Source organism: Grampus griseus (genome assembly GCF_964374135.1).
Source record: "Grampus griseus genome assembly, chromosome: 4".
NCBI lineage: Eukaryota > Metazoa > Chordata > Mammalia > Artiodactyla > Delphinidae > Grampus > Grampus griseus.
In genome coordinates this window covers 26,267,350-26,295,208 of record NC_138997.1, presented here as the reverse complement: position 1 = coordinate 26,295,208, position 27,859 = coordinate 26,267,350, and the positions used below count along the sequence as shown (strand labels likewise).

The 27,859-nt window shown below is 39.0% G+C and overlaps 1 protein-coding gene and 1 long non-coding RNA gene across 3 annotated transcripts in view; one reads left to right on the top strand and one right to left on the bottom strand.

Annotated features, from left to right (window-relative positions):
- Positions 1-27,859, bottom strand: part of EDNRA (endothelin receptor type A) — a gene marked incomplete at both ends in the record, with an annotated part of 54,223 nt that overhangs the window by 25,669 nt on the left and 695 nt on the right. Inside the window, one exon of one of the 2 annotated variants that reach the window (XM_082653524.1) lies at positions 75-202. The exons of the other annotated variant lie outside the window; for it this stretch is intronic. Coding sequence (XP_082509650.1) covers positions 75-202 — 128 coding nt within the window. The remainder of the gene's footprint in view (positions 1-74; positions 203-27,859) is intronic. 2 annotated transcript variants of the gene reach the window in all.
- LOC309821949 lies at positions 111-13,267 on the top strand. Its single transcript, XR_014296666.1, has 3 exons — positions 111-223; positions 9,703-9,796; positions 12,812-13,267. It is a non-coding gene; the product is annotated as an uncharacterized lncRNA (long non-coding RNA).

Genomic DNA, 27,859 nt, shown 5'->3' with positions numbered 1-27,859 from the left:
CTCGAGTTCTCTTCTTTCTGACAAAACTGCTTTTCTCAACCCAACAACAGAGTAAAGGGAAAGAACCACGTTACCTGTCAACGCTGAGAGCGCAGAGATTGAGGACGGTGATCCCCACTGAGGACTTCTGCAAAAAGGGGAACAACTTGCAGAGAAATACGCCAAAGTCATTGTGATCAAAAGGCCAGCGCCCAGCCAGCAGCTGAAAAAAGGAAAGAGCATGGTAAGAAATGGCAGAGCCAGCATAGGATACGCGGACACTTATATTTCTAATTAGGCTTCCAAACTTCTAAATTGTATCGTTCACTATGCTTTTCAGTTAGTGTGGTAGCAATAGACTATGATCATCTTTTTTTTTCCATATTTTAAAGCCTCAGCAATTTTTAAAATCCTGAACAATGTGAAGAGTGGTAAATATCATAACAAGAGATGAGACTTTGATCTTATAGGAAGTAGTCGTGCCGCCTGATTTTCAAAGAGGAGCAAAATTTGGGGGTTTGGATGACGGCTTAACTGAGAAGCGGGCAGTCATCTCTGATCAAGTCTTACTAAATCATGAGTGAAATGAATCATTTTCAGCTAGTGGCATTGGGAGATTATATTATCTCCTGAGAAGCAGCCAAAGCTCTGAATAAGATGTTCTGGAGAATACTGGGAAAGTGAAGTGGTTTAGAATGCACTGGCCTTGCCAGCTGGTTAACAGCTAAAGCCACTTGAAACTCACCTTTTCCTCCATGCTTAACTTGCTGCCCTGCTTCAGCAGGTGTGACACCAGTGGCCTATCTTTATTTAGGCTCAGATTTTCCTCTATCATACAAGAAAATGTGGTTACTGTGACCCGTTTGTAGCATTCGCAGGGACATCTATTCTTCCATGTTGACAATTTGAAATTTTTGCTCCAGGGAGAGGGTGATGACCCTCTAGTGGCTGTGGTGAGTAGCAGGAACATAAATCCTCTGTGAATTGCTGATATCTAATTAGAGATATCTAATTAGGTATCGTACTAGAAGCATGGCCTTAAATAATAGCTCAGCTACCTAAAAGGAGGAAGCCTCTGCTGAATATCTATGATGCCTTTTCACGAGTAAAAATGGTATTGATGTCCTTTCTTATGTTTGCTTAGTGACTCAGAATTTAAATGTACTCCACTCAATAGGAGATAATACTGTACTAACTTGACAAACTTCTTTTTTTTGCAGAGTACCTATCGCCATAGTAACTCTAAGTTGACCTTCCAATTTCGTTCTACTATTTCTAAAAGAGTAGGTTTAATTTCATGGTTGGCGTGGCCATTCATATAAGTCCATGGAAAGAGGATAGGAAACTATTACCCGAGAAATACAAAATCAGAACTAATGCATTTTGTGAGTTTAGTAACATAGGGCTATCTATAATTCTATTTTTTATGGCTAAGATCCTGTTTGATTTAATTTCTGATGTTCTCTCTTTTTGGTTTTCAAACATATTTCCCTTCTTCTGAGTAGTTTTCTAAAAGACCTTTTCCTTCAATCCAGCCCTACTGCTGGTCTCTTCTTCCTCTCACTCTAACTGGTCTTGGTTGGTGTCTTCTCAGAATTTCCATAAATACCTTTGTCCAAAGACAAGCAGTAGGTTCTTCACAGAAATACTGCCCTAAACTCTGACAGTTCTCACGAAGCTAAAAAATAATTATACCATTGCTGATTGCTAGTTATGAATGCCTGATGCAAGTAAACACATAAAACATTATTTCTGAGATGAATCACCCCCTAAAAAGAAAACCTGAAAATTACTTTTTACACAGTGGGAGTTTAGTATTTTGTCCCAGAACTGTAATTCTCCACTAAAGACTAGAGAGATGTAATTAAAATGGGTAAGGATTGTTATAAGTTTTGGAACAGTTGAATTGTTATGGTTGGTTCATTCCCAGAGACAGACGATCCTGAAATCTACGTGGATGGATTTCCCAATTCACACATCCAACAATGAGGGAAAAGAAAAGAATGTTTCTGGCTTAACAGGGGAGACTCTGAAATCCTGTGCAGGTCTAAGTAACAAGTGCTAAGAAAAATGATCTGGGAGAACCCACAACAGAGCATGTATTGTTTCAGGCCCTTCCAATCTCAATTGAAATATTTTTTTTTCATGCTTGCTTAAACTTTTAATTAGGATTAGGTATAAAGGAAGCACCCAAGAGAAAGATATCATGGAGTTGGTGAGCACCAAATAGATCACAGAATTGTCTTTCTTGGACACAAATAGGTGTTTGGTTATTTTTGTTGTTCTTTTTTTTTTTTTCTTCTTTGCCAGCATTGATTCTTCCTGGGAATTACTGACAAAGGAGAATGAAAGAAATCATTGGAAAAAAATTTTAGGTACAATCACAGTGTAGACATCTCTGACGTATATCCACTTCATTCTCAAGGGATATATGGATAGTAACTGTTCGCATGCTGCCAGCAGGAAATTAGGGTCCTACCTGCAGGCAACTTCTCTTTCTGGTTAAAGCTGGCTTCCTCAAAGAGGCCCTGCTTAACTACCCAATCTCAAGTAGGACCTGCTTGTTAACCTCTTTAATGGAACCAGTATTGGAGTAATCTTAGATTCAAAGACTCCTTTCAGCCCACTCTGTCTTAGCAAGAAAACATATACAAAAGGAAGACATCAAAGAGACATAGAGTATAGCTCACCTATTTTTCTCTTATTTAGAAGAGGCATTTTGGAGCTTATGAAGGACTATGGGAAATGTATCCTTTCTGTTATTTACTAGCGTTTAAAATGGAAAATAGAATATTTAAAATGGTAAACGTTAAGCTGTATAAAAACTTGTATAATGAAAAGTTAAGTCTCCCTTCTATTCAAGACCCCTTAATTCCCTGCCCAAAGGCAACCACTGTTAATTATAAATTGTGTTTTCTTCTGGAAAACTCCCTATGTACATAAATCCTGTTTTTTTTTTTTAAAGTCAAAACATTATGGAAATAATACCTTCCAGCAGTCTTTTATGATTTTGTTTCCTAGAGCAGACTTCTGGGAAGCAGTTCTATTGCCTAATTAAAATGTTTTGATTTTTTAAAAGCACGTTGAGGAAAACCACTTAGACTAGGATAGGAAAAGATAAAGAACTGCTTAGCATAAAGAGACCATGGTAGAAGAACTAGTTGAATTCATTATTGTTAACAAGCTAATATCAATTCAATGAAAGAAAAACCAAACCATTCTGACAAACTAACAAGTCGGATTGGTTCAAGGGTAAATCTGGCACCTTGGAGCAGTCATAGCTGATTTTTGCCATGAGAGGATCTGTGCTTTTATGTAACCCTCATATTTATAACTGCCAAGGGCATCACACAGTACCTCGTATGTAGTAGGTGTTGAACAAATTAATGATTTCAACTCACTAATTCAGGGAAATATTTTCACATTTTGAAATTCGATAGCACCAATTTTCCACAGAAAACACATTCATCTTATAATTTACTTTCTATTTAAAAGTCATTTAAAAGTATCTGAAAGTAGTATTTCCACTCTTTATGTTGAAACAAACAATGTACCGTTCAACTAGTTGTTGGAGGAGGTGGGAGAGTACCGTTCTGTTGAAAAGTCCACGGTAAAGAGGGGTTGCCAAACACTTGCTTGGAGAGCCCTCCCTTTGTGCTGAGACCGTCCAGCTTGATAAGAGCCACAGAGCAGGCACCTGAAGATGACGCCCGTCCTATGGTCCAATCGGGTTCTCAAGTGGACCACAGAGGAACAGCACAGGGCAACCTAGGCAGCAGAGGGTCATCTGCTGAGCATGGATTTTGCTTTAGGACTTTTCTTAGGGGAATTTTCTGCAGCTGAAACATAATTAAAGTCCTGATCTCCACCTGAAAACGAAAGCACTACTAAATGGCACAAATGAATGGAGAAATTCTGTATTTGTGTGGCTGATTCGGATTGTGGAAAAATCAACATAAAATTGATAGGCTGCGTTTTTTAACCTGTCGAAACAGATTTACCTAAGGACTTCTACCACATGATCCACCAATAGGCACCCTGTTTTTAGAATGACTAGATTCAAAAGCAGGATGTCTGGCCACTACTATATTTGGTATAAAGCAATTTCTACTTAGTTGTGATCTTTTATTGATGGTATGTACAACGTACCTGCTTATGTCAGCTTTCTGGAACATACCTGACCACCAGAAAGTAAGCAAAAATGTAAGGCGCCAAATGGTTGCTGTGAAATGTATGCCCTGAAGTTCACGTCCTTGACTTACGGGTGAACGGTCTGAGTCTTCCCCGCAGGTTGATTTGTTTTTACTTTACACCCATTTTTACTGTTCTTTTTAAGTGGTTCTGTTATTTGTGCATTGCACATCCAAAGCTACTCATTAATACGAACCCGCCTGAGTAATGGTTCTCAGCCTTGGCTGTACATTAGAATGATTGAGGGAGCTTTTAAAAATACCAATGCCCAGGCCATGCCCCTAGATGACTGCTCTTCATTGTGGGGTGCTTTGTCTCCCAGGGAACATTTGGCAACGTCTGGAGACATTTTTCGTTATTACAAATTGTTGGGAGGCTACTAACATCTGGTAGGTAGAGGCCAGGGATGCTGTTAAATATCTTGCAATGCACAGGCCAGGCCCTCTAATGAACAGTTATCTAGCCCAAAATGTCAGTAGCGCTGAGGTTAAAAACCCTGTCCTAGGGCTTCCCTGGTGGCGCAGTGGTTGACAGTCCGCCTGCCGATGCAGGGGACACGGGTTCGTGCCCCGGTCCGGGAAGATCCCACATGCCGCGGAGCGGCTGCGCCTGTGAGCCATGGCCGCTGAGCCTGCGCGTCTGGAGCCTGTGCTCCACAACGGGAGAGGCCACAACAGTGAGAGGCCCGCGTACCGCAAAAAACCCCCAAAACAACAACAACAACAAACCTGTCCTAGGCCAATTAAATCAGGATCTCTGGAGTTGGGACACAAGCCCGGAAGTTTTTAAAGCTTCCAGGTGATTCCAGTGTACAGCCAAGGTTGAGAATCACTGCTTTAGCACACTTGTTTTCAAGCTTCAGCAGGTCCAGCATCATCTGGAGGGCCTATTAAACCACACTGCTCCACGCCCCCCGCCCCCCGCCCCCGCCCCCGCCCCACCGAGTTCCTGATTCAGTAGGTCTGAGGTGGGGCCTGAGACTTTGCACTTGTTTTTTTTTTTTCTTTGACTGCGTTGGGTCTTCACTGCTACACGCGGCGGCTACTCTTCGTTGCAGTGCGCGGGCTTCTCATCGCGGTGTCTTCTCTTGTTGCGGAGCACTGGCTCTAGGCACGCGGGCTTCAGTAGTTGTGGCTCGTGGGCTCAGTAGTTGTGTCTCGTGGGTTCTAGAGGGCAGGCCCAGTAGTTGTGGCACACGGGCTTAGTGGCTCCGCGGCATGTGGGATCTTCCCGGACCAGGGCTTGAACCCGTGTCCCCTGCATCTGCAGGCAGAGTCTTAACCACTGCGCCACCAGGGAAGCCCGTGGCTTTGCACTTCGAATGAGTTCCCAGGTGATGCGGATGCTGCTAGTCCACCAACCTCTGCTTTGAGAACCTCTGCTCTAGAGATGCCATGATCAGTAAAAAAATGATGGCTAGTTGACAGCCAGATAGTGCAGGATGAGCAGAAAATAGAATATAATGTAGACATGACTAAAAAATCATAATGGCTTGGGGCCACGTAGCTTGCATGCCTCTCATGCTGATAGTGCCTAAAGCCATCAGTACAGAAAGGCAGGTGCCCTAACTGGTGTGCATGACTCTCATGTCCCAGGCCTAATGTCCCAGGCCTCACCAGCTTGGCATTATGAAATAAGGCTGTTCTTTCCTTAAAATCAACTTAGATTGTCATTTCGTAAGACTTAGGTTCAAATACAAGATTTATCTGTTAGCAACAGTGACCTGGGGTAAGCCACTTACCCATTGTTATGTCTCATTCCTGTATTTGTTAAATGGGGTGGCTCTCATACCTGCCACAACGGTATGATGACCAGCTGGGAGGCTCAAATGGGACAATGCTTACGAGAGAATCCACAAGCTGAGCGTACACTGCACAGACGTTAGTTATTTTGAACTGCTATAGTTTGTAATTATAAACTGAAATGTACCAATTATTCATGACCATGAAGAAAAGGATAATATAAATGAATTTACCCCCTCTTTTTATCCATTCCAGATGCTAATGCCATTACTTGGATATTATCTTTGTTATTGTCATGGCATCTTCATAATGCGATAAGTAGAACCAGCGGTGCATTTTTCTTTGTGCTAATTTTCTTTCTAGCCCATCCGGTGAGGATGAGGGCTTCTTCTCCTTCCCTTCATCCCACCCCACCCATCTCAGGAAGGAATAAGGGATTTATGAACATAGTCTGTAATAGCTGGAACCCTCAAAGTAAATAACATGTTCTCTTCCCCTCAACGTGGATTATTGTTGGGTCACTTGAAGCTGGACATGACGGACCAGGTACCAGTCTTCAGAAAGTGGGGTTCTGAGGTTTTCTTTCTTTCTGGGGCAGGGGCTGGAATGTAGAAGTTGGTACATAGTCGAATCACCAGTAAAGATGTTCTACATCTCCCAACAGTACAGACTGGGATGGTAATAAAGCCTGCGGTGCCCAGGACAGGCCTTCCATGAGAACATGTTTTCTGGCTGTTGCAAATCTCAAATTGGTTACAATAAAATAAATCACTTTGCGTGACTGAGAATGAATTTTGCCTTTCCCTTATGCTTTAATTGCTTCCGGATTGAGGCAGAGTTTTCACAGAAATCAAATCAAATAAATAGAACAAAACCCGTGGCTTCCACCCTAGCCATACACTTTTTCCTTTGACAGGTTCCTCCTGCCTCCCGACCAGCCCAAGAATTTGGAAAGCATGACGTCCTTAGAGCAGAGCAGACACTCCACAGATGTTCTCGACTCTGGGTGCCCTCCGTGACCTGGGGGGATGGAGAAGCACTCCTTTTGATGAAGGCAAGTGGCTTGGTGTAGCAAAGAGCGTGGGCCCTGAAGCTCGACTTCCTGGGTTGGACTGAATCCCAGCTCTGCTATGTTTCACACCGTGTGACCTTGGCATGTTGGTTATCCTCGCTGCTTCTCAGTTTCCTCCTCTAGAAAATGGAAATGGTGATGGCAGCTACCTCACAGGGTTACTGTGTGTAACAGAAGAGACAATCCATAGAAAGCAGTTAGCAGAAGTAAGTATCTGGAAGTGTGAGCTATTTGCACGGCCTGTGGTTATCAGTCTCTACTTTCTGTCTGTTTTTTCCAGTGAGATTGTGAAGGACGGTCAGCCAGGTTACCAGGTACAGGGGGGTGGCAGACCCCACAGGTACAAAGGGCCCCATTCACAAGGAAATGACTACCCAGAAGATGAACAGGTGTGACAGTCCCTAAAGGAGCTGCAAGCAACATTCTGTGGGAACTCAGCCAAAGAAGGCTCCGGAACCCGGAGGCCTTGTACCCTACATGACTTACGCGAGTGAACTGTGCCTCAATGAAAACTGGAGATGAAAACTATGCCATATGGTTGACGGGAGTGTGAAATGAATTAATCCAGGCAAAGCCCTTAGAACAGGGCCTGACCCATCTCAGGCTGTGAATGTTAGTTCCTGTAAGAGATGGGTTTTGAGGAACTGCTCCAGCTACTCTGCACTTAGATTAGAAAACTTGAGGTTGTTGCTACTACCCACTATTCATCTATTTCACCATTGAATATTCAGTGTTTCGGTGTTGGCTGAGGTCTTAACTTTTTAGAATCTGAAATACATAGATGTTAATAACAACCAGGTGAAGGAGAGAAAAAAAAAAAGGGGAAAAATACTTTTAATTTTTTAAAAATTTATTTATTATTTATTTTTGGCTGCGTTGGGTCTTTGTTGCTGCGCATGGGCTTTCTTTAGTTGTGGCGAGCGGGGGCTCCTCTTTGTTGTGGTGTGCAAGCTTCTCATTGCAGTGGCTTCTCTTGTTGCGGAGCACGGGCTCTAGGCGAGCGGGCTCAGTAGCTGTGGCTCGCCGGCTCTAGAGCACAGGCTCAGTAGTTGTGGCATGTAGGCTCAGTAGTTGTGGCGCACGGGCTTAGTTGCTCCGCGGCATGTGGGATCTTCCCGGACCAGGGCTTGAATCCGTGTTCCCTGCATTGGCAGGCAGATTCTTAACCTCTGCACCACCAGGGAAGTCCTGAAAAAATACTTTCTAAAACCAAGTTCCAAACCCAGGAAGGTTATTTCATTAGAGGAAAGATGGTTCACCCAAGATATGGGCTTATTATCCCCAAGAATCTCAGTCACCTGAAGGCTGGGAATGAAAAGAAATATCTCTGATAAAGCTGCTGTAAGGATGCCAATCTAGAATCAAGGGATTTATGACTTCTACTTTTTTGGTATGCCTAAAACCAAAGGATCATTGGATGGAGAAGAATTAATTGTTTTTCAAAAAAAAAGTTAGAAGCACTCAGTATCAAAATTGTATAGGTTAGTGCCAAATGTGTGTGTCAGTATTTTAGGATTTAATTCATAATGGAGAGAAGAGTTACACTGGAAAGAATGAACCCGGCTTTTCCTGGATGGAGAAAAGACAGTTAATTATAGAAAATAAGTGCTCTGACCTGGACACACAATAAGACCCAAAACCTATTGAAAAAACGTTACTGTTTATTTTAATCAGCACTCTCTATGGTAGTACATGCTAGTGCTTATTTAAAAGAAACATGCAGGCGAAAACAAGCAGAACAAAACAAAACAAAAAACAAACTGGTAATGATTTCCACATGTAGATTTAGGTAGTAGCCCCAAAGAACTTATCAGGAAGGTGGTAATAAGTAGAAAAAAGCAAAAGCCAACGGCATATTTGAAAGCATGCTGCCTATATAATGATGTAATGTGTGAACTCTTAAGAACTGAGGTTAGTTCTTCATTGTAAAGTATGTCATGTGGTCACAATTATCCTGTGTTGATGGAAACGATGACCCAACTAAGATACGGTATGCGGCATGAAGAAAATGATACCATATGTGTCTTTTGGGGAAAAAAGAACACTATTGATGCTGAAGCTGATGTGTTACAGTAAATAAGGTTGAGGTGATTTTGAATATTTAATAACAAATTCATTAGGAAATAAGACAATTTGCAATAGCTGAGGTATAAAGTGAATTAGGAAGACCTGCTCAAGATGGCTGAGTTACCAGTCATGTAATGATGCTTCACATAAGAATGACGTGCATGTAAACAGTTCACCCACTAAAGTTTCAGAAGAGGGAAGGATGTAATATACTGCAGGGAAGTTAGAAATTCTGGCTTCCAGCTCTAGCCCTGTCAGAAATCTTTGGGCTTTGCCTTCCTCCTCTGCCATATAATCTCGTTCTGGCCCAACATTTCTTATCTCTAAATTCTCTGCCAGCTCTTAAATTGCACGATTTTTTTTTTTTTCATATCAGAACTCCAGTCTGCAGCTGGTTTCACTGAAACTATTAGCAACTCCATTTATCCCTAAACTCGCTTAACCTCAATCCCTCCCTTCATTTTATATGAATAATTTTGTCTTCCCAATTTCTCTTTTATTCTTCCCAACTATGAGTATTTTAGTCCTTTTTGCCTTTCTTTTTTCTACCCAGTAGGATGAAGGATGTCGGTACCTGTGGAATCTCACAGGTGAAGTCTTGAGACTAGTTATTTACCTCGAATGTATGAACAGTATTTTATTCCTCTCCAGGGAGAAGCTAAGATATACGGAAAATTTGCCCAGTGAGCTATAAGCACCATACTGTAAACCCGGACTATAAGTAAAATGCAGGAGAAAACAGTAGGTAAGTGGCTATTTTAAGCTTCCAGTCAAGGGTCTGTTATAAATCATAGTGTAAAATTAAGAATTAAAAGATTTGAAAATGAGTTTGATCCTACTTTGTCTTATTTCCAGTCATTTGGAAATGAGATAACATTGAATTGTATAAGTCAAGAATAACAGATTTTAACCGAGTTTTACTTCTCAGTCTTGATATTCGACACATACTGTATCTCCATTATAAGTATTTTGTTTATTTTTAGTGCTACCTAGAACAGAAAACATACAAATTTGGGGGCTAATGTAATTAGCCTACTAATTAGCTGGGCTTCCTTTCCTAGACACTTGAGTACTGAGAGAGACTTGTACCATTTCCTTGAGATTAGGGCCAATGTTCTATTTCCTTTTCATCTCTCTCAGAACACCTGGTACATTGTTTTACATGCAGCAATTGTCTAAGGAATATTGACTGCCATGAAAATCAGTGACTTAAGCAAATGTTATTAAGACAAGTTTGGTAAACAACATTTATCTTAGATATGAAAAATTACAGCATTTTAGACTTTGGACAGGTGCTTAGGGACCATCTAGATCAGTGGTTCTCTAAGTGTTGCCTGAGGACCCCTGGAGATCCCTTTTCACAGTTCAGGAGAACCTTTCATAGGACCTGCAAGGTCAAGATAACGCTGAGATGACTGCCTTTTCTACTGGTTGACATTTGCATTATTGGTGCAAACTGTTCTAAGAGTCACTGCATTCTTCGCCATCACACACTAGCTGTGGAAAAAAGTTGATGCTGCAAGTATAATGGTGAGGACTTCAGCAAGGTCATAGGCTACCACAGCAATATACAAACATTGGTTGCATTTGTATATACTAGAAATGAAAAATGAAATTGAGACAATTCCATTCAAAATAGCATCAAAAAAAGAATAAAATACTTAGGAATAAATTTAACTAAAGAAGTATAAGACATGTTTGCTGAAAGCTACCAAATACTGGAGAAATCAAAGACCTAAATAAATGTTTTTGCATTGGAAGGATGAGCATTGTTAAGATGGCAATTTTCTCTAAGTTCATCCAAAGAGTCAATACAATTCCTAGGTAAATTCAAGGAAATTAGCAAGTTGATCTTAAAATTTATATAGAAATGTAAAGGACCCAGAATAGCCAAAAATTTTTTGAAAAAAAAAAATCCAACAAAGTAGGACTTATAGTAGCTGTTTAAAAACTTACTATAAACTACAGTAATCAAGGCAGGATGGTATTGACATAACAATAGACACATAAGTCATTGGACTAGAAAAGAAAAGACAGAAATAAACCCTTACATTTATCATCAATTAAGTTTTAACAAAGGTGCCAAGGCAGTTCTTTGAGGAGACGATAGTCTTTTCAGTAAATGGTGTTGGGACAATTGGATATGTGTATGCAAAAAAGTGAACTTAGAAGTTTACCTCATATACTACACAAAAATTAATTGTGATCATAGATCTAAATGTAATGGCTAAAATTATAAAACTGTTAAAAAAACATAAGAGAATTTTTTGTGATTTTGGCTTAGGTAAAGATTTCATAGATATGACACAGAAACATGTCCATAAAAGAAAAAAATTTGATAAATTGGATTTCATCAAAATTTTAAAATTTTGCTCTTCAAAAGACAGCATTTAGAAAATGAAAAGAAAAGCTACGGAGTGGGAAAAATATTTGCAAATCATATATCTGTTGAAGGATTTCCGTCCAGAATATGTAAAGAACTCCTACAATTAAAAAATATAAAGAGAAATAACATAATTAAAAAGAGTAAAAGATTTAAATAGACATTTCACCAAAGTAGAAATACAAATAGCTAAGTACATGAAAATGAAAAATGCTCAGTATCGTTCATCATTAAGGAAAAAGTACATTAAAGCCACAATGAGCTACCGCTACACATCATTAGAATAGCTATAATAAAAAAGACTGACAATAATAAGCTGGTGAGGATGTGGAGAAATTGGAAGCCTCATATAATGCTGGTGGGAATGTAAATTGGTACAACCATTTTTTTGACATTGATATGATCCAGTGATATTATTCAGATTTCTCCCGTGTTACTCATTGATTTATTTGTATTTATGCAGTTTTATCACATGTGTAGGTTTGTGTATCGACCTCCAGGCAAGACATGGAATAGGTCCATCACCACAAGGACCCCTTATAATGACCTCTTATAACCACACTCCCTTCCCCTCTCCCTTGAACTCCCTAGCCCCTGGCAACCATTAATCTGTCCTCCATCTCAATAACTCTGTCAGTTCAAGGATGTTATATAAATGGAATTATAGTATGTAATCTGTTGAGATAGGCTTTATTTTTTTTCTACTCACCATGATTCCCTTGAGATTCATCCAAGTTGTTGTGTGTATCAATAGCTTGTTCCTTTTTATCACTGAGTAGTACTCTATGGAATGGATGTACCATAGTTTATTTAACCACTCACCCACTGAAGAACATCTGGGTTGCTTCCAGGTTCAGGCTATTACAAATAAAGCTACTATGAACATGCCTGAACAGGTTTTTGCATGAACATAATTTTCATTTCTTTGGCATAAATGCCCAAGATTGCAATTGCTGGGTCTTATGGTAATTGCATGTTTAGTTTTATAATAAACTTGCAAGGTCTTTTCTAGAGTGCTTCTACAATTTCTCAGTCTCACCAGTGATGTATGAATGATTCAGTTTCTTCTCATCCTTGCCAGTATTAAGTGTTGTCACTATTTTTAAATTTTATCCATTCTGATAGGTGTGTAGTGATATCTCACCGAGGTTTCAGTTCTGCATTTCGCTAGTGGCTAATAATGATGAACATCTTTTCATGTGTTTATCGACCAGCTTTATATCCTCTTCAGAAAATTTTCTGTTCATGTTTTTTTGCCCATTTTCTGCCTGGATTGTTTGGTTTTTTGCTGTTGAATTTTGAGAGTTTTTAATATGTTCTAGAAACTACTCCTTTGGTTAGACATGTTGATTGCAAATATTTTCTCCCAATCTGAAGCCACCGTAATGAGAAGCCCGCGCACTGCAACGAAGAGTAGCCCCCGCTCGCCGCAACTAGAGAAAGCCCGAGCACAGCAACAAAGACCCAAGGCAGCCAAAAATAAATAAATAATAAACTTAAAAAAAAAAAAAAAAAAAAAAAGTAAAAGCAGGGCCAGGGCAGCGGGTGAGATGCCGCAGGGGTGGATAAACTTTTTCTGTAAATGGCCAGATAGTAAATATTCTGGGCTTTGCAGACCATCTGGTATCTGTCGAAACCATTTATGTAAGCAATGGGTATGGCTGTGTTCCAATAGAACTTCATTTATAAAAATAGGCTTTGGGCCAGATTTGGCTCATGGCTGTAGTTTGCCCACCCCTGGGTCAGAGAATCAGACAGGATCAAGCCGAAGTGGTGAGTACTCAGTGCTTGCAAATTAGGCCCTGGAATATTACCTTAATGTGCAAACTTCCCCCTGGATTTACTTCCCCTCCTTTACGGTAACCCAGGAGCTGGAGGCATTTTAAGGTCACTCCATGGAACCAATAAAAATATTACTGTGAAGGTAACTATTTCCTCAGAACAAAAAGCAGGAAAAATTTCAACAAATCCTCTAAGTTTAAAGGCACAATCGTAAGACTGCAAAGCCCAGTGTTCACACATTTCACAAAGTTCTGAATAACTTCTTGGCAGTATGTATTCAGGGCCTTGTAAGACCGCCATTGAATTCCATTTAAAATCTACTCAGTGGTTTTGATACATAAAATTTCTTTTATGCGATGTTGAAATGCAAATTTTGGTGTTGATGTTAGGAAGGATTTTCTTTTAGATCTGTCTTCATATGCTACAATTTGGTAAATTCCTGCAACAACCCTCCCTTACCATTTTGTCTTAGAATAATGTGGTAACCAGATTACAACTAAACCTCCAAGTTTTACCTAGCAACTGGCATCCCAAAATATGTCATTTAACAAAAATAACCTCAGAGAGATTGTCTGGAAAATTTCATCAATCCAACTTAAACTCTCAGAACATTTACCGTCTGAAATCAGTGCTTTTTAATCTGTGTTTCGTGGGGTGTTTTAAAGTTTTAAAATAAATGGCCATTTACTGCAGCAGTAATGGAAAATGCTGAAACCTAATTTTATTTCTGTGTCCCTTGAGATTAATTGGATTAATTTTGGTTTAGCTGTATATATTACTTTAGGAGAAGGAGAGATGACAGTTTTTCTGTTTTTAAAGAAAATGTTAATAGGTGTTTTACATTCAAAATGTTATTTTTTTCAGTAAAATTGTGTTCAATGGTCTCAAAAATTTCAAAAGAACACTGGACTATAACATTCGCCTGGCATTCAGGCTAACTTGATGGAATATATGTATCCTCACACAGAATGCAAGCCACTCAGAGGCACAGCTGTCCTAGATTTCTTTGTGTTTTCTATAGACACTTAGTAAATGTGTGAGTTGATTTGGGGATTATCCAATATGAAGGCAGATAATAGATTTGCTTGAAAGGCCAAGAAGAATTATAATGAACAAAGTTCAGACATATGCCACGCAAGCCTTTAGAGCTTTTAGAAAAGAATTCTGTCTAGGAAATTCTGCCTAGTTCCCAGTACTGTACCATGCCCTGGTGGTTCTCCAAAATTACTGATCAAAATATAAAAGGATTATGATAAAGATTTATGTTAAAAGCATATATTTAGTATATAAATATATATGTTGATATTTAAGTATTCATGATCAAGATTTATATTAAAAGCATTTATTTAGTATATAGGTATATATGTTGATATTTAAGTGTTATATATATTTATATATACATGTTAAGTTTTATATATCTGTATATATTTATTTTTTCGGCAATCTATATGCACACAAAAAGATGCATGTGAGAAGGTCCATAGATGCACTATTCATATGAGCTCAAAATTGGAAACTATTTAAATGCCTACCTAAGTAGAATGAATAAACACATTGTGGCATTTTCAGACAGTGAAGTGCTATACAATAATGAGAATGCATAAGCTACAACTAAACTCAACAGCATGGGTTACTCTCACAAACATAGTGCTGATCAAAGGAAGCCAGACAGAAAAGATCATACGTCATATGGTTCCATTTACATATAACACAAAAGTAGGCAAACAAATTCATGCTGTTAGAAGTCAGGAAAGTGGCTGCCTTGGGAGTTTGGGTAATTAGTGACCGAGGGACTTCTGGGTGCAGGTAATGTTCTGATTCCTGATCCTGGATACACAGATGTGTTCATTTGGTGAAAATTCATAGAGCTGACACTTAATGTACATTTTTTTTGCATGTATATTACATCTCAATAAAATGTCGAAAATGTTTACAAAGTATTATGGCACTTAAATGATGTAACACTACCCTAAATTTTCATAAATTTACCTTCTATAAGAACATCAAATTTGTGGAAACAGAGGAAATAGGCAGAGAAACACAGCATTTGTGACATACGTGACATCATTTTGAAAGAGAAACACTGGAGTATTCTAAACATTTTTGTTTTGTGAAACTAAGCTAAAAGTTCACAGTGGCCAGATTTTTAAAAATACACATTCTACAGAATTGCTTTATCTGACATAAAACTCATGTGGGATGGGGCATAGTATGCTATTCAATATTTGGCAAAGAGATGTATGCCCATTACCTTTTATATTTTGAAAGGAATGATTTTGGATATTTTGAACATGCTCAATATAGTTTGCTTTTAAAATTAGGGATATTAGGGACTTCCCTGGTGGTCCAGTGGTTAAGACTCCACGCTTCCAATGCAGGGGGCACGGGTTCAACCCCTGGTTGGGGAACGAAGATCCCACATGCCGTGTGGCATGGCCAAAAAAAAAAAAATAGCGATGTTAATAAAGTTCCTTATTCAAATAGCTTCAGATTTAATGAAACAATTTCATTAAACTTCATTGTAATTTTTTTTTAAATTGAGGATTTCTAGCTTATTTTATTTTATTAAAGTATAGTTAATTTACAATATTACATTGGTTTAAGGTGTACAGCATAGTGATTCAGTATTTTTATAGATTATACTCCATTAAAAGTTATTACAAAATAATGGCTATAATTCCCTGTGCTATACAATATATGCTTATCTATTTTATACATAGTAGTTTGTCTCTCTTAATCCAATGCCCCTATCTCCCCCCAAACCACTGGTGACCACTAGTTTGTTTTCTATATCTGTGAGCCTGTTTCTGTTTTGTTATATACATTCATTTGTTTTATATTTTAGATTCCACAAATAAGTGATATCATACAGTATTTGCCTTTCTCTGTCTGACTTACTTCACAAAGCATAATATTCTCTAGGTCCATCCATGTTGCCACAAATGGCAGAATCTCATTCTTTGTTTATTGCTGAGTAATAATCCATTGTATATATAAACAAAATCTTTTTTTTTTTTAATTTATATTTATTTATTTATTTTTGGCTGCATTGGGTCTCCACTGCCACGCGCGGGCCCTCCCCAGCCGCGGCGAGGGCCACCCTTGGTTGTGGCGTGTGGGACCCCCACTGCAGTGGCCTCTCTCGTTGCGGAGCACAGGCTCCAGGCTTGCGGACTCTAGAGCGCAGGCTCGGCAGCTGTGGCACACGGGCCCAGCTGCTCTGCAGCATGTGGGATCCTCCTGGACCAGGGCCTGAACCCGTGGCCCCCGCATTGGCAGGCGGATTCCCAACCACTGCGTCACCAGGGAAGCCCTACAACATCTTTTTTATCCATTTATCTGCTTCCATACCTTGGCTATTGTAAATAGTGCTGCTATGAACATTGGGGTTGCATGTATCTTTTCAAATTAGTATTTTCATTTTTTCCAGATATAAACCCAGGGATGGATCATACGGTAGTTCTAGTTTTAGTTTTTTGAGGGACCTCTATACTGTTTTCCATAGTGCTGCACCAATTTACATTCCCACCAACAGTGCACAAGTGTTCCCTTTCCTCCACATCCTTGCCAGTGTTTGTTATGTGTAGACTTTTTGATGATGGCCATTCTGACAGGTGTGAGGTGATCTCATTGTTGTTCTGATTTGCATTTCTCTAATAATTAGCAAAGCTGAATATCTTTTCATGTACCTGTTAACATATGTATGCTGTCTTCAGAAAAATGTCTATTTAGGTCTGTGGCCCATTTTTTGACTGGATTGTTTATTTTTTTGATATTGAGTTGTACAAACTGTTTATATATTTTGAATATTAACCCCTTGTTAGTCATATCATTTGCAACTATTTTGTCCCATTTCATAGGTTGTCTTTTCATTTTGCTGATAGTTTCCTTTGCTGCGCAAAAGCTTTTAAGTTTACTTGATCTCATTTATTTATTTTTGCTTTTATTTCTTTTGCCTTAGGAGATAAATCCATAAACATATTGCTATGATTTATGTCAAAGCATATTCTATGTTCTCTTCTAGGAATTTTATGGTTTCAGGTCTTACATTTAGGTCTTTAATCCATTTTGAGTTTATTTTTGTATATGGTGTGAGGAAATGTCCTAATTTCATTGTTTTACGTGTATTAATAGCTGCCCAGTTTTCTCAGCACCACTTATTGAAGAGACTATCTTTTTCCCACTTTATACTCTTGCCTCCTCCTTTGTCAAAGACTAATTGACTGAATATGTGTGTGGGTTTATTCCTGGGCTCTCTATCCTGTGCCATTGATCTGTATGTCTGTTTTTGTGCCAGTACCATACTGTTTTGATTACTGTAGCTTTGTACAGTAGTATAGTCTGCAGTCAGGGAGGGTGATACCTCCAGCTTTGCTCTTTTTTCTCAAGATATTTTTGGCAATTCAGGGCCTTTTGTGGTTCCATATAAATTTTAGAATTACTTGTCCTACTTTTGTGAGAAATGTCATGAGTATTTAGATAGGGATTACATTAAATCTGTAGATCACTTTGGGTAGTATGGCCATTTTAACAATATTAATTCTTCCAATCCAAGAGCATGGGGTATCTTTCCCTTTCTTTGTATCATCTTAAGTTTCCTTCATCAGTGTTTTATAGTTTTCAAAGTATAGGTCTTTCACCTCCTTGGTTAAGTTTATTCCTAGGTATTTTATTTCTTTCTTCTTTTTAAATATCATTTGAGACATATTCCCAAATGTCATCCATTATGCTTTCACATTACCTTTTTAATTCCTATGCATCTGGTCAACTCCTAAGGAGGAAGATCTAGAAATGCAACATTTAGTTTTATCAATAAAACCAGGTGTTTGTACGCCAACTGAAACCTTGGGATAGCCATAGACACTCACTTTTCTGTCTCATGCCACAAATTGCCTAGCCTTTCCAATGACAACTGGATGAGACACCAATTTGGCAAAAAGTGTTCCTCTGGGAAGATAAGCAGATGTATATGTCTAGGCAATCAGTCCATCAAAGAACTTAACATTTCTTTTCATTTTTAAAAACTTTTATTTTCTGGCTCCCTTCCGTCGATTGATCTCACCAACATGACAATGAGTATGGAATACAAAAATCTGTTTGACAGATGTTCCCATGCAATCTGCTAGACTTACAACGTAAATGCTATTCTGGAGAGCAACCTCTGTTTCATACACATCTTCCTTTATAGTGTGTCACTTCTGTCTTAAATAAGCAACTAAAGAAGTATTGGGTTTAATGCAGGAGAGAAAAGGGGATGACTATTTTTTTTTTTTAACATCTTTATTGGGGTATAATTGCTTTACAATGGTGTGTTAGTTTCTGCTTTATAACAAAGTGAATCAGTCATACATAAACATATGTTCCCATATGTCTTCCCTGTTGCGGGGATGACTATTTTTGAACACAGTCTTTGAAAATATATTTCTGTACTAGGGAGGACATCTGGATGACTATCAAGTTTGCCTTATGAGGCATATGGAAGAGAAGCAATGTGGCAGCTTAGCTAACAGCATGGCCTCTGGGATCAGACTGGATCCAAATCCTGGCTCTGCAACTCGCTAACTGTGTAGCCTTGAGGGTATTCCTTAAACACCATGCCTCAGTTTATTCATTTTCAGGCAACAGTCATATAGGATAAGTTTACTGTGAGGATCAAATGAGTTAGCTTGGTACAGAGTAAATAGTAATTAGGCTTTAGGTCATGTTATAAATTGGTATACATAACATACTTTAAGACTGCATATTTTTCCTGCATCGATTCAGGAAATGCTTCTCAGCACAGTAGCCAGCATGTTTTTGTTAAAATGTAAACCAAATCATGTCACTCATCTCCCCATAACCTTCCTTTTTTAAAAAAATTAATTAATTTCTTTTTGGCTGCTTTGGGTCTTCACTGCTGCGCATGGACTTTCTCTAGTTGTGGCGAGCGGGTGCTACTCTTCATTCCAGCGCATGGGCTTCTCACTGTGGTAGCTTCTCGTTGCAGAGCACGGGCTCTAGGCACGCGGGCTCAGTAGTTGTGGCATGTGTGCTCAGTAGTTGTGGCTTGCGGGCTCTAGAGCACAGGCTCAGTCGTTGTGGCACACAGGCTTAGCGGCTCCGCGGCATGTGGGATCTTCCCAGACCAGGGCTCGAAACTGTGTCCCCTGCATTGGCAGGTGGATTCTTAACCACTGCGCCACCAGGGAAGTCCTGCTCATAACCTTCTAAAAGCTTCCTATCTCACTCAGAGAAAAAGGCTAAAGGCTTTATACAGGTGTATACACAGGGTGACCACGCTTCCTATTTTTTCCAGGAGTCTTGGTTTATGCCTCTTGTCCAGATGCAATTATTGATAGTGTCTACTTTCACTCTCAAAGCATCTTGGTTTGGACAATAAATTATATGGTCACCTATTGTTAGGCCCCACGTTATCTGCTTCTCCCTATCACCTGCCCTACCCTAGTATCCCTGTGATCTCATCTGTTACTATTCTCTTCCTTCCACTCAACCACCATGGTTTCCTTGCTGCTTCTTTAACCCTCCAGGCACATTCCTGCCTCTGGGCCTTTGCACTTGCCATTTCCTCTGGCTGGATGCTCTCACTTTGGATAGTGGCATGGTTTGCTCCTTTTAAGTTCAGTTTTTATTCAACGTCACCTTGTATTGAGCTCTTCTTCAGCCACTCACACTAAGATGAATACCCTCTTCCTCTTCTTTTATTTCTCTTCCCTATTTTACTTTTCTCCTTAGCAGTTATCTCACATACTATATATTTACTTATTAACTTGCCTGTTGTCTTGTTCTTCTACTAGAATGCAAACTCCACAAAGACAAGGATGATTGTTTTTCTTCACTGCTATTTCCCCAGTAACTGGTATATACTAGGAGCTCAATAAATATTTATGAATGAATAAATGAAGAACATTCAGAGAAGAGAGACCTGATGTAACTGAGTAACCAAATAGCCAATCAGTTGCCCATCCGCATTAATTTCTAGTATAAAATTTGACCTAAAAAATATTGGGTTGGCCCAAAAGTTCAGTTGGGTTTTTCCGTGAGATGTTATGAAAAACCAAAATGAACTTTTTGGCCGGACCAATAATAGGACTCCCGTGTTTAAGATAAGTGCTGTGAGAAGCATGATTTGAGTAGATTCTGTTATCTATCCTAGTCTCCAAGTAAGTCGTGATGGCAAAAAATGTGGATGAAACTTTTAGAGAAGTTTAAATTATACAAAGTAACCTCTAAATTTGCACATCCACAAAAACGGTATTAAATCTGAGGGCACACTTGATTTTTCTTCTTGAGTTCAGGAGCACTGGGGATTTCAAACCTTGCGAATTTAAATAAATATTTTAGAGCATGTGGTTTTGTAAAATCTTTGATGTTCAAATTTAAAAATAAGGCTATCAAATATTAACATTGAATGATATGTTCAGTTCTATTATTGAGTTTAATTTCAACTATTAACTTTATAATGAAGGAAAGTTTTTCCAAGAAAAACTAGACCTAGTTAAAAATAAAAGTGTAGCTATAGAAAGCAGTTACTCTAGCTCTCAAGAGAATATGGTAGCTCCAGAAAGCAGTTGTAGAATTTCTGGCTGTATATCAAATTTATTTTGACAGAATTTCTTAGAACATTCCTTATCTAACCACTCTAGTCTTCAAATCAACTTCAGAGACAGTAAACTTCATACCTCTTTCATTTTAGTTCACACACGCTTTACACGAACTGTATAAACTTTGTGTGATAATAAAAAAATAACACTCACATGCTAGCAACTCAGAAGATAAAGACACTCTAGAAATATTTGAGAATAAAATAGCCAGGACATCTGCTTTTACTGCACAGAGTGCTGGAATTACTGCAACATTACACACACACACACACACACACACAGTGTGTATGTGAAAATTCTTTTCTCAAAAGTAAAACATTTATGCATCACTATTATACAGCAACCTCTTCTGTGATCTGAAGTGTCTGATGGAGGAATATCTTCAACCACGATGCTTTACACAGCCCAACACCTTCCTAATGAGAAGGGGACTGAATCCATCTCTCCCTCCTCAGCCATGGGAACGATCTTGCAGTTACGGATGGTTTCCATCCCCCATCCCTGAAACGGGAATAACTGTGCTGTGAACCAAATGCTGAGGGTTAGCCCAGTAACCTCACATGAGAATAATTACTTAACAGGACCATGAGAGAAAGCAATGAGGTTCCCAGACACAGGAAACGAAAAGTCAGAAGGGGAGGTAGAGTTGGAGAGGGTTCTGAAGCCTTTCCAGACAGCAACTTCCTTATAACAAACAGCAAGTTGGGTAATAAATGTATCACTCTGTTATTTTATATGTACATATATCCTTAAGTCAGCTGGTTAGCATAATGAACTTTTGCAGTGTGCTTGTGTTTTAGCCATGCTAGAAAATCAACATGTTTCCTGTTCTCTAAATTAGTAACTAAAATCGTCTGTGATATGAATGTTCATTTTGATATTCCAAATCACTTGTAGGTTTAATATTTCAATCAAAACCACAATTACAACTATGCTCAAAAAATGCCTATTGCACAGAAATCTTGAAAAGTGACTCTTCAATTGGTTATATGTACCGGAGAGAGAGGAAATTAAACAATATAATTCCGGAACCACAAAACAAGAACTCTTGACTTCTAAAGACAAAGGGACAAGGGGAAAACAACTCTAGGTTGACAGATTTTTCACAGATTTATGGACCCTGAGACATCCCTGGTCTGCAGGAAAAAAGTAGAGATTCAGTGAATTCAAAAAGCAAGTCTGCCTTTAGATCCGGAATTGCATGGGAGAGAAACATTCTTACAGAGGCAAATAGAGTATTTGAGCAAAATGAGTATTTTGCTCATGCATCAAATATTTTGAAAGCTGGGCACAGTGCTGGATGTGGAGATACAATGATAAATGAGAATCATGGCAGTGTGCCTCAGGGGACTTGCAGTCTAGCGGGGCAGACAGGCAAGCGAATTGGCAGGCACAACAGAGCGTGTGTTAGATGCTCTTAGGGGGTTACTAGAGGGTGTCATGGGAGCACATGAGAAAGGCACTGACCTAGTCTATGTTAGGGATACTTGCCAGACAAAGAGATGCTTCAGCTGAGATCTGAAGAATAAAGTGGAATAAGCCAGAGAAGGCATGAGGGAAGATATTCAAGGTAGAAGGATCATCTTGGTACTCTTGGTTAGCTGGAGTGAAGAGGGGTAGATGAAAAACATGAAGAGAGAGGTGCCTGGAGATGAGGCAGGGTCAGAGCTATCTAACAGGACACGATGAGCTGGAGTGCAATGCACCTTCAAGGGACAGAGAGCTTGGTGAAGGGACAACATTTTCTCTCTTAAAATTCAGGGAATACAGTTTCTATACCTACTTTTACGATTATAGCGCTATTACTGGAATACCTGAGAAAGGCTTGTTTTTATTTGCTTGATGATGAGTAAAAGGCAAACATCTATCACATATGCAACGGTGTGTAATTGGATCAGCTTGGGGGAGTAGTATGTGCAGACCACAGATAATACCCTATGCCTTGTCTGTAAACAAAGAATCCCTCTGACAAATCAACATCATCACCATCATCAATATTTTAATTTGAAGGTCTCAGAAAAATCTGATTACAAGTATATTTTAGTGCTCCCTTCAGGAGCACATATACTAAAATTGGAATGATACAGAGAAGATTAGCATGGCTCCTGGGCAAGGATGACATGCAAATTTGTGAAGTGTTCCCATATTTTTTACTTATCTATGAAACAGAAACAGACTCACAGACATAGAGAACAGACTTGTGGTTGCCAATGGGGAGGGTGAGTGGGGGAGGGATGCACCGGGAGTTTGGGGTTAGCAGATGCAAACTATTATATATAGAATGAGATAAACAAGGTTCTACTGTATAGCACAGGGAACTATATTCAATATCCTGTAATAACCTGTAATGGAAAAGAATATGAAAAAGAATATATATATATAAATGAATCACTTTGCTGTACACCAGAAACTAACACAACATTGTAAATCAACTCTACTTCAATTAAAAAAAGAAGTTAATTTTAATCATATCAAAAAGCATTAATTGAACAGCTACTATGTTTGAGGCATACAACTTATATGTTGTGATATGTGTTTATCACAACATATATATGTGTTTCTTGATGTGTCAAGAAACAACTTTTGTATGGCTGCCCCAACAGGATGGATCCCAGTTGCACAAGATGTCAAAGGCTGTGTGAATATGGAGATAAACTGGCTTTGTGTGAATGTCTCTGGTTTCCACATTGCTCAGATCCTCTGCCAGAGCAACATATTGGGAATCTTGGCTTTTCATTGCAAAATATTCCTGATAATTTCATACAGAAATTTTGTTTATTTTTCATTGTTGTCCTCAGGAAGAGGTGGTTGCTTAGAGTGGACTAAAATAGTCAACAGCTGATTACTGGATGTATCACTGGCTGCTTCCTTTGTTCTCAGAGATCTGCTTTACCCCACACATTAAGTGGAGACATTATTCATCTACAGTATTATCTATGACGTCACTGGTTCCACCTCCCTGCTGTGCCAACATTTCTATGTCAAGTCATTGGACTCAACTGCCTCTCTCTTCCCATGACCATCATTCTCATCCTCTCCATTCTACTTCTCTCCTACATATATTTCTCCACACTTCTGTTTCTACTTAAGAGGCTAAGGTGCAGTGGTTTATGGGCATATTCGTGTGCACATCTGGGTGACAGTTATCTTGAAAGCACATGACACCAAACTTTGGCCCACCCATGCACAAACATCACTTTTAGGGTTTCCACTCTATTCAAAATTAAAACCCATCTCCCTATAGGTGACACTCTAGGGCATAAATAAATCATTAAAGAATATGATTATTAAATTCTATACTTCTAATCTATATTGGCATTTAGTCATTGGGGGGCATTTTTGGATTCTAAACACAGATACAATGCTTTAATTATTTTGCCATTGTAATGAATGTAAATATTTTGTATACAGATTAATCTACTTGCCTAACTTTTTGCATTCCTTGAAAATTCAGCATATCAGATAGTGTAATTTCTTGACAAATTGAATCCATCATCAGTTTGGGTTACAAGTGTGAACATGTGAAAGGGTCTACTAACTCCTTTTCCTTCCTCTCTCCTGGTTTTGTCAGTCTGCTCATGAAATTAATGATATGTTTTTTGCACAATTCCAAATTAGAGTAATCCTTTGATAAATAATACCGTTTCTTTAACATTGCCATTTGAAAACCAAGAAGGTAATTGGCATTTATTTGCATCTTTTGGTTCCTTCTGTTTTACATTTTATTGTCTCAGACTGTCCGATTTTTATCACCAGGTAGTGTATGTATGTGTGTGTGTGTGTGTGTGTGTGTGTGTGTGTGTGTGTGTGCACGTGCACGAGTGTAAACAAGGGCTAGAGGAATTTCTCTCCACTTTCTGGGTTATTTCTTCTCTATGAAATGTATATAACTCCAGACCTAATTCATTTTTTAATTTAGGATCTGTACATGCTTCAGCAGCAGCAACTTGGCGACTATATCCAGCCTCTCTGAGAATGACATTTAGGGCAGAGAATGTTACTTAGGGGTAATGATGACATTCGGACAAGAGCTGCACATGCGTGTTAGGAACCAGTAAGAAGCAGGAGCTCTTGGGGGTTTCTGAGCAGAGCAGCACTCGATAAGTACAAGCAAAGTCCAGCACAGCCTGGCAGAAGAAGTCCTGAAGCTATAGAGATCAACTAGGAAACTTGGAAATTCAGATGTGTAGTGAACCCCTCTTCCATGCCCACAGACGATCCAAAGCTACCCAGCACTAACTGCACGGGATAATGACAGAACAGAAACAGCCTAGCCGTCTGATATACTTGCTGCATTGATTTTCAGTTGTGTTTTACAGCATATCAATATATGAAACAGTTTCAGTACAACTCTTTCAAAGTGAGAGAAAGATAATAAAATGTGAATAGAAAGAACACTTTGTCATGTGCTCTCCTTTTTCTTGTAATATTACTAGAGTCTAATCAGCAAGTCTCACTTGCCCCAAGATTCAATCTTCATACTACTTTCACTCACTCTGACTCTAACCTAGCTCAGTGCAATGTTCTCCCTCTGGAGACACCTTAAAACTGAGTCTAAAAGCAACTGATAGAATTGTTAAACACAACGACCTGTGCGATTTGAAAACTTATCTTTCTTTGACGAACATAGCAGATCTTTTAAACCATTCTTCTTTCACCCTAATTCTAATAATACGGGAGATAAAGAAGCTTCATGCATCCCTTTAATAGAATGTTCTTCAAGTCTATGCATTTTTCATCAGTACCTAAACATAATGGTAAAGTGAGACTGGATGGCTACTACTTTGCCCTGCAATGCAGAGGTAGCTTGACATGGTCAGAGGAATCCACAGGTCTGATATATGAGACTCCAAAGCATCAGACTCTTAGAGCAGGAGGCAGCTGTGGAGAAAAGGCATGAGGACCTAGAGCACACATTGCTTAGAAGGATTTCTCTTGACTCTCCCGGGCAGAAGTCAGAGAAACAGTAACATCTTATGGTTTCCTAACCTAGAGGAATGGACTGCCAGGAGGAAATAGAAATAACGCTCAAATATTGTGAGGCTTTTCTGTTCGCTCCAATGCTTTTCTCTTTTCCTCTGGAAGAAGATTGAAATGACTAAACAGTATTTATTTCTTTAACCCCAAAGGTTTACTTTCTAAAATTAATGTTGGTTAAAGGACTCATTACATGAGTTTTAGAAAAACAGGAATTATACAAATGTACTCCTGCTATGAAAAAACACATCAAACTGTCCACATTGTTGAGAACTACAATAAGGTATATAAAGTATTGGATTCCCAAGATGGAAAAATCATAAGGTCAAATAAGGAAGTGTCAGTTTTTTCCCATTGTTGTATGAATGTAAAACAAAGTTTTATTGGAATTTTCACCGAATTTGGAGATATTTCAGATGATCTGACTTAAAATGTTGCTACGGAATAGAAATGAAGTTTAGTCTCGTGAAGAGCAGGTAGCACCTCAAAGAGATAAGCAAGGCTCCTTCTCAGCAGATACGGTTATGTCAAAAGCTGCTTTTGCACATGGTCAAATGGGAATTATTAATCAGAGATGGTTATGTTATTTTCCTGAGGCATAATGGGTTGGTTAACTAGTTGTGTAAGTGTGAACAAAAAATGTTTAATACCCCGCACCGTGATTGTGAATGAGTCAAGTCAACATTTTCAAATCTCTTATTAAAGAGAGATGTCCCGAGGAAGTCGTGTTGAGTATGTGTAATATTTCACTAGGAGAAAATCAAAACCTTTTTAAAAGAAAAAAATTCTGTAGCATATGCTAAATATTTAAAATTATTTACATATTTTCAATTTTGCCTCCTAATTTGGTTCTGAAATCCTGCTTTGAGTTCAAACAGAAAACACATGTATTCATGCTCTTCTGTGGAAAGAGATGGTATGTGATTTAAAAAAATTTTGGCCATACTGCGTGGCATGTGGGATCTTAGTTCACCGACCAGGGACTGAACTCATGCCCCCCGAGGTCACCACTGGCCTGCATTGGAAGGTGGAATCTTAACCACTGGCCCACCAGGGAAGTCCCTTAATTTCCCCATTTTGTCTAATTTCCCCAATTTTGCAAACAGTGTATTGGAGTAATTTTGAGATGATTTTTCCTTGTAATGTTCAAAATTTTCATCATTGTTTTCATCTTTATGGTTAGACCACTGCTTTTTCTGGTAGGCTAGTATCATTTCACCACAGTTGGAGTGTATCTACTTGAAACCAAGATGCCACTATTTCACTTAAAACTAATCATGTCTTCAACTGACAAACTTTCCATTTCAAGTCATATTTCAGAATATTCTTGCTCAGAATAGTTTTGTTTCTACAGATAATACATAGAAGACAAAAAACTAAAGGCTGAGGAAAGTGCTTTCCCTGTGCTAGGAATAAAGACATTCTAAAACATCTGACACAGATGATGAAATTTCATTTGAATTTTAGCTCACTTGAATTCTTGCAGCAATTTCCCCCACACAACCACTAGACCAAATATGGAATAACTGATTCCTTTTGGCTTTAGTTGTTTTGGTACTAACTAGTCCCTAGAGCAAGGTGATCACACCAACAGGGGGTGAGTTCTCTTCCTCTCCCACTCAGGCTCTAACTTTGATTGTCTTTGGATCCTTGTTGCCTAGCTCTGCAGCAGGCACACAGTAGGTGCTCCTTGAATGTAAGCGGAAGCAATGCGGGAGGCAACAGTAAACTGATGCTTAGTAATGCTGCTCAATGAGGTCACCACTGGCCTGCCATCTCGTGCACCCGTTATCCCTCAGTTGCCCTAACTGCGGAAGCCAGCATGACCTTTGCCTTCAATCATCCAGACAGTCAAAATAAAATAAGCCCTTCTCATTTCAAGCCGTACTATGGATATCGGGCTTCCGAATAGCATCACATTGAAAAGGTAACCGAAACTGAAGATAAATTTATTTTAAGTACTTTTTGGGCTCAGCAGGTCTTACCCTGGAAATGGAATGTCAGAAAAATCCAGTGATCTTCCCCAGATTGCCCATCTACCCAGCAAGCTCACGGCTGGCATGAG